The sequence below is a fragment of the Vombatus ursinus genome, unplaced genomic scaffold (assembly GCF_900497805.2).
Source record: "Vombatus ursinus unplaced genomic scaffold, bare-nosed wombat genome assembly UNPS02004704.1, whole genome shotgun sequence".
Taxonomy (NCBI): Eukaryota; Metazoa; Chordata; class Mammalia; order Diprotodontia; family Vombatidae; genus Vombatus; species Vombatus ursinus.
In genome coordinates this window covers 1,339,991-1,356,722 of record NW_020944482.1, presented here as the reverse complement: position 1 = coordinate 1,356,722, position 16,732 = coordinate 1,339,991, and the positions used below count along the sequence as shown (strand labels likewise).

General features: G+C 40.2%; 2 protein-coding genes across 7 annotated transcripts in view; one reads left to right on the top strand and one right to left on the bottom strand.

The window, feature by feature from the left end:
* The window catches only part of HEXD (hexosaminidase D), a 40,773-nt gene extending 34,535 nt beyond the window's left edge, over positions 1 to 6,238 (top strand). For all 5 annotated transcript variants that reach the window (XM_027840464.1, XM_027840459.1, XM_027840472.1 and 2 more), the window contains 5 exons: positions 2,503 to 2,585; positions 3,313 to 3,391; positions 3,493 to 3,594; positions 3,804 to 3,893; positions 4,336 to 6,238. In XM_027840464.1, coding sequence (XP_027696265.1) covers positions 2,503 to 2,585; positions 3,313 to 3,391; positions 3,493 to 3,594; positions 3,804 to 3,893; positions 4,336 to 4,504 — 523 coding nt within the window. In that variant the 3' untranslated portion in view covers positions 4,505 to 6,238. The remainder of the gene's footprint in view (positions 1 to 2,502; positions 2,586 to 3,312; positions 3,392 to 3,492; positions 3,595 to 3,803; positions 3,894 to 4,335) is intronic.
* A 95-nt stretch (positions 6,239 to 6,333) lies between these two features.
* LOC114026786 (cytochrome b-245 chaperone 1) overlaps positions 6,334 to 16,732 on the bottom strand; it is a 19,329-nt gene continuing 8,930 nt past the window's right edge. For both annotated transcript variants that reach the window (XM_027840509.1, XM_027840513.1), the window contains exons 5-7: positions 15,957 to 16,053; positions 13,743 to 13,887; positions 6,334 to 12,088 (exon numbers count right to left, since the gene is read on the bottom strand). In XM_027840509.1, coding sequence (XP_027696310.1) covers positions 11,965 to 12,088; positions 13,743 to 13,887; positions 15,957 to 16,053 — 366 coding nt within the window. In that variant the 3' untranslated portion in view covers positions 6,334 to 11,964. The remainder of the gene's footprint in view (positions 12,089 to 13,742; positions 13,888 to 15,956; positions 16,054 to 16,732) is intronic.

The window sequence follows — 16,732 nt, the reverse complement described above, 5'->3', positions numbered from 1 at the left end:
TGATTAGGTAGGATGGTGAGTTGATTAGGGATGTATAGAAGGATTGCCTAGCAGCAGTGTGGGCCCTGTGAAGGTTATATAACATAAATTTGTAGTGGACCCAGTCAGAATAGTTTCATGATTTTCTCAGTCTTTGTTCAGCAGGACATGTGTACAAGCAGAGTCAGCAGACGGTGGAGGCTCAGCAGGGCACAATCAGCAATATAATATGGGGGCAAGGGACTCAAGAGAAAAGAATTATAGAGCTGAACTGGTGACGAAGATGGGGAAGGGAAAAAAGAACAGCTAATGCAAGGAAGATGGCTTGTGAGAGACCTGAGAGGTCAAAGGTTTAGAAGTCAAAGTGTGGACAAATAGTAGGGTTTAATATGGAAAGCCAGTGGAGTGATCAGATAAGGGAATTTCAGAGTTTATTAACATGGAGGTGGTACATTTGTGGGTGATGGCAAGATCCAAGGGTATAACCATCTTTGTGTTTCTGTGAGGTAGGATGGAGGAGTTGGTCATGGGAAATGAGTGAGCTGAGAAACTAGGAGGTTAGGGTGTCTAAGGGAGTATCAGTATGTATGTTGAAATGCCCTAGTATGAGGGCAGGAGTTGGGGAGGAGAAAGATTGTGAGCCAGGTACTGAATTCATCGAGAAGAAGGAAGGGGGGTGGCCTGGAGGTCTGTAGATAACTACCAAGATTTTGATTGGATGGTAGATGTAGATTATGTGGACCTCAAAGGAGGAGAGTTTATCTAGTGATGATGGGCAAGGACTATTCAACTCCACCACCTTGACCAGACCCCAGTTAAGGGAAATGAGTGAAGGTGCAGCCAGGGCTAGAAAGGGTGGCCAGGGAGTCTGTGTCATCAGGTGGAAGTCACATCTAGTGAGTGCAATGTTTCAAGTTTGGGTAACTTGAAGAATCATATCATACATAGAAATAGAGAAATCTGAAATGGGAACTGATTTTAGTGAGGAGACACATTGAATTTTAGGTGATATTTTACTGTGCTCATCACTCTTCCTAGTGCAAATGATTAGCAGATCATTGGATATATGGGGCTGGAACTCAGAATAGAGATCAGGGCTGGAGATGTAGATCCTTATGGAGCTGTTAGCTAAAGCAGGGGGAGGGGATAAGATCTCTGAAGGATGAAATATAGAGGTCAAAGGAGTAGATGAACTTTGAGTTTGCATATATGAGCTGCAAGAAGAGATTTTTGTTCATTTAGGTCCAATTCTTTGTGACTCCATTTGAGATTTTCTTGGCAAAGGTACTGGAGTAGTTTGCCATTTCCCTCTCCTCCTCATTTTACAGATGAGGAAACTGAGACAAACAGAGTTAAGTGACTTACCCAGGGTCACACAGCTAATGTTGATAAAGCAGGATTTGAACTCAGATCTTCCTGACTCCAGGCCCCGCATTCTATCCACTGTGCCACCTAGCTGCCCTGTGCAAGAAGACAAGGGAAACTAAAAAAAGAACAGAAGTAAAAGAATCAGGAGAGTGAATTGTCTCAGACAGAAATCAGTTTCAAAAGGGAAAGAGTAGTGAGAAATGTCATGTCATAAATAGGTTAAGGAGAAGGCCTGAAAATCTAAGAGCAGTTTGAGTAGAGAGAAGCCAAGGAAGCCAGATTTCCGTGGACTGAGGAAGACAAAGAAAATGAATCGGTGAACAAAGATCAGTTCTTCCAGAACTTAGGTGGGAAAGGAAGGTGACAGGGTGGAAGCATCTTGAAGTCATGTTTTTTGCTGGGTTTTTTTTTCCAAGATAGAAGAAATCTGAAGATACTGGTTAGCAGGCAAAGAGTTAATGAAGAGGTCGAATGTAAAGAGACCACACAAAGTAATTAACAGAGCAACTTTTCTAAGGACGGAAGAGGAGGGGTTCAAGGCCATAGATGGAGTAGTGAAATTTGGAAATGAAGACCACGCTTATCTGAGAGGAGGAAAGGAAGGAGTAGTAGATAATAAATATCTTAAGACAAAGCAAGGTGGTAGGAATTCTGCATTTAATTGTCTCAGTAAAATAAGAAGTGAATTTATCTACTGAGAGGGAGAACTGATGAGGAAAGGATTAAAACATCTGCATTGTTGGGGAATTAGGAAGTTAGAAATAAAAAGATTGCCAAGAAGAAAAAAAAAAACAAACCAGCCGAGGGAGACATGAATGTGTAGTGAGCCCAGTGAGCACACTTCTGTAATTTTCTCCAGCAACAATCTGAAGTCACAGAATAGGATCAGAAAAGATGGGTGGGGAAAGGGGAAATGACCCCAGACTAGGGACTATAATGGCAGGCAGGGCAAAAAAATCAAGAGGGCAAGAAAGTCTAAGATGTTAATAAAATGGCTGACCTTATTAAAGTGGCTGACCACAGACCCCAGGCTGGGTACTTAGTTAAGTATAGATAGAATGAGGCTAATGTCCTGAGCAAAGGGGAAGAAGGTAAGATTCCTCCCGTAGTTCCCTCCCAATATTAAAAAATGTTTCTTCCTTTGGTGGATTCCAGATATGACCACTTCTCTGTTCTCTGTGAGCTGCTTCCTGTGGGAATCCCATCCCTAGCAGTATGTCTGCAGGCACTTAAACATGGTACAGTGTATTACTTTCCTCTTTATCCTGAAGTACAAACCCCAGGATTTTCCTAGAATCCATTTTTGGGGGTGTTTTTTCCTCCCAGGAATACAGGGGATCAGCTGTGTGTGCAGTCACTCTGCCATGTTGGAGTGCTTCCCACACACACCTAGGCCTTCCCTTTTCATACAAGAAATACATAGCCACCCCACTACCCTGAATTCTTCATGAAGGGAGTTACTTTAAATTGGAAAGTCTGCTTGAGTTTGGGGGTGAGATTGTGGGACAGTTTCATAAGTGCTAAGCAATTGTGCTGCCTTTCAAAGGGAGGGGGGAAAATCTCACCAAGACTTATTATACTGGTTGAATTTCAGTACATGTCACTAGACTGGATCTTGTCAGTAGGCTTGTGAGCTTAAAGCCAGATCTTTGGAGGCCTATAGTCCAAGAAATTAAAACAAATTCTACTTGTAGGAAATAGCCCTTGAGAAAGGGACCTGAAATATCAAGATAGTTTTCTTAAAGGGGAACAAAGGAGAGAGGAATTACCTGATTGGAGAGTTGCCCCCAAAAAACTGTCCAAAGTTTTCTCTCATGTCCCCAGTCCTGAGCAAGGGGTTAAACAGCTTTCCCATCCAAGCCAATAAACAGGAATAAGTTCTCATAAAATAGGAGCTTTCTCTGCATACTCTTGTATAAGAGCTTCTTTCTCTTCCCTTTGCTAAAGAAAATGCTTCTCTTTCAGGAGGTTATACTGACCATGTTAAAAAAATAGTGGAGCAGTACCTAGGGATGTCAGATTTGGAAATCAACAGTTTTATGAGGTAAAACCACCAATTCCTACTAATCTCATTCTTACTCCATTGTCTCATAGCCCTAAACTCTTGATAGTTATGAAATTGATGAAGATTTTCTCTCTGACTAGTGAAAGCTCTGGGACTTTCCCTGGCAGTGATGTCTTCACCCTGATCACTCAAGTCAGCTTTCACCTAAGGCGCTCTGTGGATGAACTGCTAGAAAGGAACAGGTTTGTTATTAACGAGCAAATATTGAGTGTAGAACAATTCCAGAGAAATGAATTCTGCTTCCTTCCTTCACTGTACCCAGTCTATTTGGGGAACAAAACATAGATGCACAGATCAGCCTCTGCCAGATTCAGTCTTGTCAGAGGCCATATAAAGCCTTGTATAATAAACACATGACTCTTGAGTACAACCCTAGTGCATTTATTTACAGGTATGTGACAGGCTGGTTCAGCCCTTACCACCGTAAGAGGAAGATGATTCACCCAGTTATGATCCAGCACATCCAGCCAGATGCCGTAAGGTAGTGGTGCTAGCTCCCTTGCCAGACTCAGTGCACCTGGTCTGTCAGTTTTCCTGACTTTATGCTAAAATTGCCTTTGAGCCAAAATTTAAACTCAGACACTCCTTAAGACTCTTTAGATGAATTCATTCATTTTTGCTTTGCTGTGCTAGACACTAACAGCTCCAGATGCTTCTCACTTTATTTCTTGACTCCCCTTTAAAAAGCTATCTTCCAGGGCGAGCTAGGTAGTGCAGTGGATAGAGCACCAGCTCTGGAGTCAGGAGGATCTGAGTTCAAATTCGGCCTCAGACACATAACACTCACTAGCTATGTGACTCTGGGCAAGTCACTTAACCCCAATTGCCTTACAAAAAAAAAGGCTATCTTCCCATAGTATTTCATGTTTTTAATGAGTACTCACATGTCAGGTTCATAGTCAACCTTTTCCATTTCCCTTCAGTCTCCTAACCAGGTGGAATGCTGTCATCCAGGAGTTGCAGGCAGCACTTGAAAGAATTTTCTACCCAGATGCAGTAGAGGAGTGGCTGGAAGAAAACACCCATCCCACCATCCAGAAGCTACAGCAGCTGTTGCAAGATCTGGATGCAGCAATAGCAGCTCAGTCTTAACACTTTTGCCATGGAAGTGACCCATCTTACGTAGCAGGTTTACCCAATGGGGATTTTTACAGATGGCCAAGACCACTCCTTTGCTACATGAAAGCAGTGCTGAGGGGAGGGTTCCTATGGATATAATTGAAAAATCTGATGGTAGGACAGAATCTGAAAAGAGACATTGAGGTGTGAAGGCATGATACTGGATCTTGTGTTAAAAGCTATCACCATGAGGGGATGAAGCAGAATTTATTATGCCACAAGTGAACCCAAAAAATTAGAAGTGGCAATAATAATATTCCACAGGGCATCAGTAAAAAGGTAGTAAAAGTAAAAAAGCAAAAAAATACAAACAGGGAAATTACATTATACTTGAAGTCACTATAAATAAATCATGTTAATACTGAAATATATGCATAAAAAGAGCATGAAATACTTGAAGGAAAAAAATAATTGAACTATAGAGTGAAATAGACAAACTAAACAAGAAACACCCTGAAAAAAAACTGAAAAACAGATATGATAGATGTCTGGTGATTAATGGATGGGGACAGAAAGGAATATTTCTCCACTACATGGCACCTTTACAAAAACAAATGCAGAAAGTTTAAATACTTCCTTTACCAACAGTAGCACAGTAAAAACTATAATCAACAGAAGGAATTTGAAGAAGTAAAAGAAGATGTATAGGTTATAGTTAATACCGATTACAATTTACCACTTAAAAAGAAAAACTATCATTCTACCTATTGCTCTTAATGTAATAGAGTAAGCACTCTTTATTGATAGAAATTACTCCTAAGACTTATTTTCCCTTCTATCTATACTTGGGCCTCTTGATGTTCAGGGCCATTTACAGTGAAGCAGCTTGTTAAAACCACAGCTAGATTGAGGACAGGAACAAATAACAGTCCATCACTCTGAAATAAGCATCCTCTTCTCATCTAACCTGTAGCTTGGTCCTCGACTAGACCCTGGTACTCATATTTATACTGAAGCCCCACAGAAGGTTAAGTACTTGTGCCTTTGGTGATAGTTTTACAATCAAGTTACTACTATTCAGAAACCACTGTTTCTATACTACAGTTCTCTACTGATGGAATATAAAGAATTTAAGACCTTGTCCTCCAGGAGTTTAGACTTTATCCTATATACAAGGAGTCCAAAATTTACAGTTAAGATTTTTTACTTCAATAACACTCTCAGACTCTAGGCAAAATTATAAATTGTATAAGATTTGTTTTGGAGGCCCCTTACCACTCCAGTTTCCTCCCAGAATATTTTGGAGTATATTCTATCCTCTTTACCTACTAAAGTGTCAGAATATTACCAGAGAAGAATGATCGGGGTGGTGAGAAGGCTGAGCTTCCAGAAGTAGGGGAATGATAACACAGAACTAGAAACAATGAATGCATAGAAATTGCAGAGGCATATTTTAGCTAGATCAAAAGGAAAGACCTGCCAGCAATTAGAACTTTCCAAAAGCTGAATGGGCTCCTTCCAGTGGGGTCTTCCATTACCAAAGGTCTTCCAGTACAGGGCAGCTGGATGAGTACCACTTGTCAGGAATATTAGAGAGGAAATTCCTGTTCAGCTGTTGATTGGACTAGATCAGTAGTGCCAAACTAAAATAGAAATAGTTCTCAGTAGGCTATATTGACTTCAAAAATTACACATTAACTGTGATACTATGTTTTTATTTTGTTAAGCATTACCAATTACAGTTTAATCTGGTTCAGTTGCATTCAAGTTTTGCTTTGCTAGATCTTGTGGCCAACAGCCTGCATGTTAAATACCTCTGGACTAGATGAGCTCTGAAAATCTGTCTTGATACTTGGGGGGAAGAGGGGGATGAGTTCAATGAGTTTTCATTCCATCCCTGTTGCATGGGAAACTGCTGTTGGATTGTCTCCTCATACAAAAGTGTTTTGGGTTGGGTTGGTTTTGGTGTTTTTTTGTTTTTTTGGAAGGAGGAAAGACTTGCCACCACCTCCTTACTATCATTCTTGAAAAACTACCACCTATTCCCACTTTGCTGTAGGTTTTTGTATGACACCACAGAAGTTGCCAATCTTTAGTTATCTGCTTTAAAAGGCAGTGGGGAGTTAGTATAGAATCTTTTTAGGGGCACTAAAGTGATCACACTGGGAATATTGTATGCAGTTCTGTACACCATTTTAAATAAGGCATCAGCAAGCTATAGTGCCTTCACAGAGGGGTAACCAAAAATGTTGAAGAGACTGAAGACTATATGTAGCATACAGGGATTTGATGGACCCAGGGATATTTAGCCTGGAGATGACTTAAGGGGGCATGACAGCTAGCTATTGTCAAGTATTTAAAAGCCTGTTACATGTAAGACTTATTCTTTTTGGTTCCAGGAGGCACAATTAGAAGTAATAGGTAGAAGCTGCATAGATGTAGACATCACCTCAATGTAAGAGAAACCTTCCTGACAGGAGTCCAAAAATGAAAGAGGTTGCTTACATTAGTTTGGATTACTTGCCCCCATACAAGATTTCCAAACAGAAGACTCCATCTCTTAAGAGATCTTGTAGAAAGGATTCCTGTTCAGGTAACACATTGAACTAGATGATCTCTAAGGTCTCTTCAAATCCAAGAACTTCTGTAATCCTTTGAGGTCAGCTTTTGGGGAAAATATATCTGGGGAGGGAAATTAAGAAACTGTAAATGGTAATCACATAATGTGAGTATGTGAGTGCCTAAGCTAGACTTCGAGAATGTTTGAATGGAAGCCCAGTCAAATGAGTGAAAGAATTTGTAGGAATAGAAACAGAGACAGGGAAGATTTCTCAGCCACATTCAGAAAGAATGGTTCACTGACAACGACTTCCTTTATAACACTGGAAAAGCTCCAGCAGCTGTGTTTTTTAAATATAATCTACCTTTTCTCTCCAATCAAGAATGATGACTATTCCTGGGCAGTTGCTGAAAAACAGCCAGTAGACTTACACAAACTTGTTAGTTTGAACTCTACTGGCCACATAATTGCTTCAGAAGCAAAGAAGCCAACCCCAAACCCCCACCCCCAGTGTTCTGTTACCAACTTCGGAAAGACTAAGAGCCGAAAGGAACTCTGCAGCACTGGGAAGCTACACACACAATTTGAGTTTCACTGAATTACATGAGAATGTTTGTAACACCAATACCTTTTTTGTCATTGCCATACAAAAGCACACCTGGTCAAGTATAAATCCTTTTGTGTTTCAGTAGCAACAAGACACAGTCTGCTTAACTCAAAAAGAAAACTGATGAAGGTTAAGAAAGTATAACTACAGAAATGCCATGATACGGTTGAAAGGTATAATTCAAAGTCAGTCGATAAACATTTATTAAGCACATTTATTATGCACCAGGCATTGTGCTAAGCCTAGGATACAAGGAAAGGCATAATACGCATTGCTTTCAAGGAGCTCACAGTCTAATGGGGGAGAATACACATAAAAAGCAGAATGTGGAAGGAGGGAATAGCCTAGTACAATAATATCATGCAGCTGGGATGGAAAGATGATCTGAGAAGGTATAAGTTTCTGGGTTGATTTCATCTTGCAGAATCAGTTTCTGGAGATGATGAAGTCCAGGAAAGCAGCTGGGTGGAAAATGATGAGGAAAATGCCCAGAGTGCCTTCCTTAAATGGTGGAGGATCTGGGCGGAGCTCCCAGAAGCCCACCTCCCACTCTCTATAATAAGAGGGAAGTTCCTAGGGACAGGAGGTCCTGAAGTGTGAGGTAATTCTTGTGACTTTTCCACATGCCTTAAGAAATAGCAGGCTTATAGGAAAATTTGAAAATTATTCAAGACATATATTCTTCTAAAAGTATGTATGTAAAAGTAAAATATATTCTTCTAAAGCCCCCCAAATAACCATCAGCCTTCAGCACTACACAACGAAAAAAAGTTCCAATAAGAGCTTCAGGTACAGAGGTAAACCACTGGTTCTGTGTGTTTTTAGGTAAATCAATGAATAATTAATTCACAGAGTCAATGTCAGGACCAAGTTCACCAAGATAGGTACAATGGCAGAGCCCTTGGCATTCATCTGAACAAGGGATTCATCTATGAAGAAGTCACTGTCAAGCCTCAATTACTTAGGGACTAATTATCCAGCTTACGGAAAGTTCTTTTGCCTTTCTCTTACTATCTACCCTGCCATTGTCAATTACCAAGAGCATTTGACATGGGTGTGTGCAGGCCACTGGCAAAAAGGCTAATTGTTATGAGTTAAATGACTAAAAAGCTTTCAAAATGTTTTTTGGATTTCACTTACTCGTTTTGATTATCTAGTAAAATGTAAGTTGAAGAGACTAATTCACTTCATCTTCAGCCATTTCAACAGAAATTGGCTATGCCCTGATATTCATATTCTCACTGTACCTTATGACCAGGAAACATATAAAATATCTGGTTCAACTGTGGTCACAGAATAGAACAGCTCTCAGTCTCACACAAGTAATGACCTCTTTATGTGACTACACAGACTTGTGATGGATCCACCCAAACACAACCTTCAATCTACACAATCCATCTTTCACTTTAGGGGAATAGGTGTTTCATCCCACATGCAGTAATGTGTTAGTTATCTAGCACACCCAGTGCATTTCCTTCAGTCCTAGAAGCTAATTCCTGCCACAGACGTAATCTGCTATGAATATCCAGAATGAAATGGGCAGTGAGTCTCACCTACCTAGTGGGGTTTTAATTTAGCAGCTGATTGTTAAGACGTGGTAGCTGGCAAAGTTCTAACCCTCAAACATAAAATAATGCTGAAACTACTGGGGCAGGGATGGGCAGAAAACTAAAACCCAGTGTGTTAAACCAACAACCTACCAGGTCTTCAGAGTTCTCATAAAGAAATCTGATGACTTCCAAGATTCCTCCCCACACCTGTTTTCTGTGGGAGCTAGACATCTAGCCATTGAGTCACAAGGGAGTGAAGATGCTGAGATTAGAAAGGACAACAAATTACCAAAGTTCTAGACGAGCACATCTTTGTAGGCTTAAAACTGGGCCTTCTTTACTCTTTAGAAAAGAGAATGCAGGAAAAGAGAATCCCATTAGCTGAGTTACTCCTTTCTTAAGAGAATCAGCCAAAGGCAAATTACAAAAGGTATCTATGCTGCTATGTAAAGAGTGAAACCAATTTATGTTACATAGGACTTAGCCCATCCTGGATTAATCTGTCCTGACACAGAAACACACTTACCCTTTTCTGAAGAAAAAAAAAATGTACTAAGCCAAACAAAGTAGCTGCAGAGCAGATACCCCAGTTCTGCCAATCCAAGCCAAGTCAGAGGAAATATGGTTATTAAGGCATCACAACATGCAAGAAAACAGGCCAGGTCTCATGAGCATGGTCTGAGTTTATGCCAGTTCAGGAATTGAACTTTCAAACCCTATTCCCAGAAGCCACCAGTCTCACTGCCTACAGTTCATTCAGTTTTTCTGGGCTTGGGCCCACTGGCCAGAGTTCTATCCCACTTACAAGTTTCCCCAAATAGCTTATTAGAAAAGGTGAAAGTGAAAAAGGTAACTCGGGGAATGAAATCTCTAGAACCTGACATGAGTTAATGAAGAGCAGTTTCTCTGCCATTTATCTAAAATGGCTTCCCTTCTGGACTGACAGTAATATTTCTTTGGTTAAAAATTCATTTCATAAGCCTTGTAGTTTTGAAGCCCAAGAAGTAAAGGAAGAGTTAAGGAAGGTTACTTTCTCTGACCTGATTTTACAGTTGGCAAAAACAGATCTCAAAATGAGACCTGAGACTTCTCAAATATACTTAAATGTGCAACCAGCAGCCAGTATCTCCCTACTGGGCACACATCTAACAGGAAGGATTCTACACAATAATCCACCTGTGAGGCCTATTTACAATAAGTTGGAGCTGGATGCACTAAGGAGGCCCCTCATAAGACATGTGTTGCAAGTTCCAGTATACACTCTATCCTTTTGGTTCACCATAGACAGAAGAAAAGACAGGCTGGTTAAAAAAGGGCAGCTGCTGTGAGATCTCTGGAAAACTTCCTCATTTATTCATAACCCCCAAAACATACCTAGCTACAGTTAGGCACACTCTGCTGCTACATATACCCACCCAAAACTCACTTCAGCCTCTTTAAGTGAGGTGGAACCTGAGCTGGAGGTATAAAGAGATCTTATTTCTCAGTTGGCCTATTCAATTCATTTGCAGGGTTTCATTATCTATGGCTGGTATAAAGCTGGGACTTCCGGCCTCTCATAGGATCCTTTAATTTAAGCACTTGTACAGTTGTGCTTCCCAGTTGGGGAGAATTTTTTTGAGAAGGCTGAGATTAGACTTGGCTTCCTAATGATTTCCAGAGACAAAACATTTAAACGGTATACAAAGAACAGAATCTCCAACCAGCAATGGCCACATAATCACTTCAAGCCCCTCTTTGAAGAGCTGGGGCTGTCAGCTCCCTAAAATTTCATAGAAGCAATTAAATATTTAACAACCAAAGTTACCAGCTGCCTCACTTGGTCCCATAACGAGGCAGCAATTTTTGTAGATGTGATTTTAAGTACATTCAAATGCTTCTAGACCAGTTCTCAAGTATTTTTGTGTCATGGACTTCATTGACAGTATGGTGAAGTACGTAGTTTGGACTCCCTTCTTAGAATACTGGGTTTTTGTAAAAAATTCATAATTGAAAGAAATGCTAAATTTCAATTAGCGGTTAATGAAAATAGGTATGTAATTTTTTTTCTTCCCCATCTAAGTTCAAATGTCCCATGAAATCTATCCATGGACCCATGGATATCAGGTTAGGAATTCCTGCTCAGCAGAAGTAACTCCAAATGGTTGACATTCACATTCCTCCCCCAATCTCATTCCTCTCAAGGCCTTCTTTCATTTTGTATTTCTTCATGCTTTTCATCTCTGAAGCAAAATTTTCAAAGAACCTTTTTGCCCAGACCTCTCCAGATAACTCTAGGTGAGGAAAGTTGAGTAGACATGTCAGCCTAATCTCCCACTCCTGAAAGAGAGGCATAAGGCAACATGGTATAGTGGAGAGAACAATGGAGTTATATATGATGTGGTTCATGTCCCAGCTCTTCTATTTATTAAGCTGTATGACGAAAGGAAAGTCACTTTCCCTTTCTCAGCCTCAGGTTCCTCCTCTGTAAAATGAGAGGGCTGGATAGTCTTTAAGGTCCCTTTAAGTTCTGTGACTACACAACAAATAAGAAGGAAGGGACAAACTCAATAAATGGCCACATGGTTTAAGATCCAATCTGGTGAGCTGGGAGCTTTGTCAGAGAAGCAGAAACAAAACATAGATCCCTCTGCTAGCAACCCACATCAATATGAAAACCAAATATAGCCAAGCAAGCTGCTCTGGGAAAAGGGAGGAAAGAAGGAAGTATCAAAAGCTGCAGGAAGAATAGGGCAGCCAGACTCAGTGGCTCAGGCCGCCCTGTCAAACTTCAGTTCTACTGCTGGGGGTCATCCACATCACTGGCCTCAGTGTCACTGCTCTGGGACAAGTCTTTGGGGCTCTCTGGCTGGTGCAGCTCCAGGAAGTTGGTGATAAGCTTGGCAATCACTTCCACGTCACTGAGATAAGGAGTGGAAAGAAGGAAGGGGAAGAATTGAAGTTATACCAAGGCACATAAGACCATCCCCAAATTCTTTACATATATACACAACAGCCCAGGAAAACTGAAGCAACAGATTCATTCTTCACCCCCAATCCCTCCAACAACTCATCTCCCTTTCATTCTATTCCTGCTCCTTTTCTTACTTCCCCTTGCCTCAATGTGTGGGATCAGGCAAACTTTGAGGGTGGAAATGCTGATGGTCCTGCTACAGGCTGTGTGACTTTGGACAAGTCACTCTGCTAACCTGTCCTTCAGTTTCCCCATACATAAGAAAAAAGAGAGGATACAGTATGAGCCTAAACTAGCTATGAAGCCTGTTGGACTTCTAAGAGAGTAAATTTTTCAGATAAAAAGGTTCTTTCAATCTATGATTTATTTGTAGGAAGGTTATAACCAAAAGTGAACCTCAAAGGAAATGAGGTACCACTACCCATTGATTTCTTCCTTTTTAGAATAGTTTAGAAGCAAATAAAGACTCCACTGTGTATCAACTTTAGGGTCAATGCAGGCCAATGTTAGGACCTGCCTCAAGGAATAAAAGCTTTGCAATGAAAAAGGAATCATGAAGTGGAACAGAGTCACTTTCAATCTGTCTCTTGACCCAGAACACCTTATTGCCCACCTCAACACAGGCCCTAAAGAGTCAAAAGGTTGTATGAGGGAAACATAAAAAGCATATTTGACTTAAAATCACCTAGGAAGATGACAGCTTTAGAGTTGATTGTGTAACCACGCTCTTAATTTAGCTTTCAACACAGCTTTACTGAGGCTTCATTATGAAATGCAGGTTTCTTTTACTATAGGCAGTGCCAAACCTTTGGCTCTTACACAAAGCTTATGCTTAAGTACTTCATCTTTCTCAGTTTCTTTGCTCAAATGAAAGACTGCATATGCCTAACCTGAGGCCAATTTGGTCTACTAGATGCAGATGTCTCTACTGCTTGGCCTTCAGTTTCCTTGTCTGTAAAATGGTGATAGTTGTTCTTGTTTTCATTCTACTCCTCAAGGACTCAAAAAATAGTAACAAGAAGTCACCTACTGGAAAGCTCCAAGGAAAAAAGGCTATTCTAACACTACCCTTTCTCAATAGAGTCTATCCCAGGTGGGATCCAAAAGGCACACCCATTGGAATGAATTACAAAGCACAAAAAATAAATAAATAAATAAATGATTCAGGGGGCAGCTAGAAAGTCTAAGTATTAACAGCAACCATGATTTTAAACAGAGTAGTGTGGTAAATTTAAAAGAACATCATATTTGTGGTCAAAGAATCTAGATTCAGATGCTGGTTCAGTTATTTTTTATGTGTGACCTTCACCAAAGTCACTTATTTATAATACGTAAAATTAGGTGTTTGAAACCAAATGGTATCTAAAGTTCCTTCCAACTCTAAGTCCTATAATCCTGTAGGATGCTAATGTGGGTGCTAATGACCCAAACAGAATTAGAGACAATGGAACACATATGTCAATAACTTGAAGGAAGATCCAAAATAAAACAAGTTCTAAGCTGCTGTAGACACATATATAACCTAAATGTCACTGACAGTGGGGGTGAAGTTCACCACTTGCCCCTAGCTACACCCCATTCCCAAGACACTGTTGTCTTACCTCCGATGACCCATCACTGCACTCTGGGTAAGAGGATGGGAAAAACCTGTTGCAAACCGAAGTACCACTGTATAGCCCTTCCCAAAATATCGAACTTTCTCCTCTATGACATTCACATCCTGAATATCATTCAGTCCAACCACCACTGAAAAAATAAGAACAGTTAATAGTCATGTAATAATGTCAAATCTCAGAAGATACCACAGAATGATAATGGCAATGAAAAAGGGTCCTCTCCCAAGCCTCAAACAGATGAGCTCTGAATTGAAGCTTTCATAAACTCCATGTAAACATATTTCTTTTCTTTTTTCTTTTTTTTTTTAAGGCTATTGGGGTTAAGTGACTTGCCCAGGTCACACAGCTAATAAGTGTCAAGTGTCTGAGGCCACATTTGAACTCAGGTCCTCCTGACTCCAAGACTGGTACTCTATCCACTGTGCCACCTAGCTGCCCCAATGTAAACATATTTCACTCAACAAGAGAATAAACAGCACTGAATCCCACTCCTGACTCCACACGAGCTTTCAAGTCATTTCCTCTCCCTGGACCTCAGTTTCTTCAACTGTGGATGAGGAGGTGTATTCTCTGATCTCTAAAGTTCCTTCCAACAATAACATGATGAGATTCTGTGGTCTGAAGAAATTCAGTCATTGGAAAGTACCCAGGAACAACAGGAAATATTCACTAACCTCTGTTTCTCAATCTATTAAATAATATTCAGTGTTTTCAGGCCAATGTATGCCAGAGGATTCTGTTTCATATTCTCCCAAACATGGAGTCAAAACAATACTATTACAGCAAAAAGCAAAACCACTGATCATAACTGACCTATTCTTCCACTGAGAAGCAAACCTGTTTCTGGTTCCCAATCACATATGTACTAGTTAGAGAGCCTTTTTATTTGTTTCATTTGTTTCAGCTTCCTCCTTGAGTTACAGTGTGGTATAATAGAAAGAACATCACATTTGGAGTCAAAGGACCTGGGGAAGTCACTTAGTCCCTCTGGGACTGTTTCCTCATCTGTAAAATGAGAGGTTTAGACAAGGCCTCTAAGAACAGTCAATGGACCTGAATACACTTTACCTGTTCATGATTATCCAAGCTCAGCCTTACTAGATGGGTACAGAGAAGGAAAGAAGGTTCTAAGCTAGTAGATTTAGTGCATACATGTAACAAAACTGCTTGAAGTTATCCTAAATGAACTATTATGGTGAGTTAGCAAAAAAAAACCAGATTCCAAAACAGAGTTAACCTGAAAAGAGACATACAACCAGGAACCAGGACATTCCCTGAGCGAAGGACAGTTATAGCAAGGCTCAGGAGTTTCTTTTATATCATATGACTGCAAATTATGATAGTAGAATCTCCTCTCTCATTTGCTCTTTAAATTTATAGGGTTGAAAGGAGATGATAGATACTAAGCTAGCTGGACCATATCATATCTCTCTCATCCCCCTGCCTCTAAATTCTTGATAAATGTTAGGATTCCGAAAGGAAGTTTTAACATGCCATTAAGTGTCCTCCAGGTCCTGATGCCCCCATGGCTACAGTTTTCTATTTTACAAGGCAAGATGAGCTTAACATGGCATCAGATACTTATTTAGACAATATTTAAAGCCAGGTGCCTGCATGCAGGGAGCCATCAAGGTCTCTATAGAACAGGGGAAAAAAGTTAACTCCTGACTACAGGTTTAATAATCTCCATTATCTTCAAACAGTTTCATTCTTGACTATAGGATTAATAATATCCAAGCAGTTTTAGTGCTATTATAGTTTGCCCATAAAAGTAAAAAGAGACAATAATGGCCAAACTGGGTTTAGAAAATTCATACTGCTGCAAAAGAATAGTTTTCAGACCTTGTTTTCATAGGCCAAATCATAATACCTAAGAACATGGAAGGCCATGTGGTGCAGTAGAAAAAGTATATTTGGCATTAGAAGATCTGGGTTTAAATCTTCATTCTGCCTTATGTGACCTTGGACAAGTCCCTTACTTTTCTGGGGTGTAGATCCCTCACTTCTAAAAAAAAGCGGGAAATACTAGATGAATTTCTTTCCAATCTATGAGCCTAAGGACTTCCGTTCACCTTGTTCAATAAAAGGTCAATTTGAAAACTCTAGATTAGCTAACCAAAAAGACTCTTTAATAAACAAAAATGGCCCTTTTGTATCCCACTCCAATACTTAATTAAGCATATGTAACACGACCCTTACCTTGTTCCTGGCATGCTCTAGAAGCCGTCAGTATTTTCTTGTAGAGATTAAATGTTTTCAAGATTACTTTCCCAGTAGTCTTGTCAAATAGGGCTTCCTGGAAAAATAGTGAAAGACCTTTAGGTCTTGAGCTCAGCAAACACACTAACTTCACTCAAACCTCCAGAAAAGAAATAAAACTGTTCCCCTACTACTTAAAGATTATGACTAACAGTTCCCAGTCCCATACTATCTCCCTAATCCTTCAGCTTCACTGTAGATTTCCTGATGTCAGATATTATTTTCTACTCTAAAAGCAAACACATTTCTCAGAGGGGAATAATAAGGAAAAGAACTTGAAAAATATCCTTCATCTACCCATCCCAGACAAAATCCCAACACTTTGACTTAACAAAGCCAAACATTCTCCTACAAGTCTGATTTCCTTAATTTGGGGATTGAAAAAGGAGCCAAAGCCAGAATAATCATCCTTATTGCAGAAACAACAGAAACTACCAAGATATCAGAGAGCAATGTGGATTTCAGCAGAGAAGATAAGGACAGAATTGCAGCTCTCAAATGACCACATAGGTTTAATGATTTGGGAGAGAACAATTCAGCCTTTGCCCTAGCTCTCTCTTAATACTTCATCCATCCTTCCCTTAGGAAGAAGGCAAGCATCATGTTCTTACACAAGTAAAAAAAACTCTGAGGAAAATAAGCAGAAGTTGACTGGTGGTGCTAGGAGGCACAATGCCCTGAAATCTCAAAAGGAGCACCTTTCCTTGAGACACGGG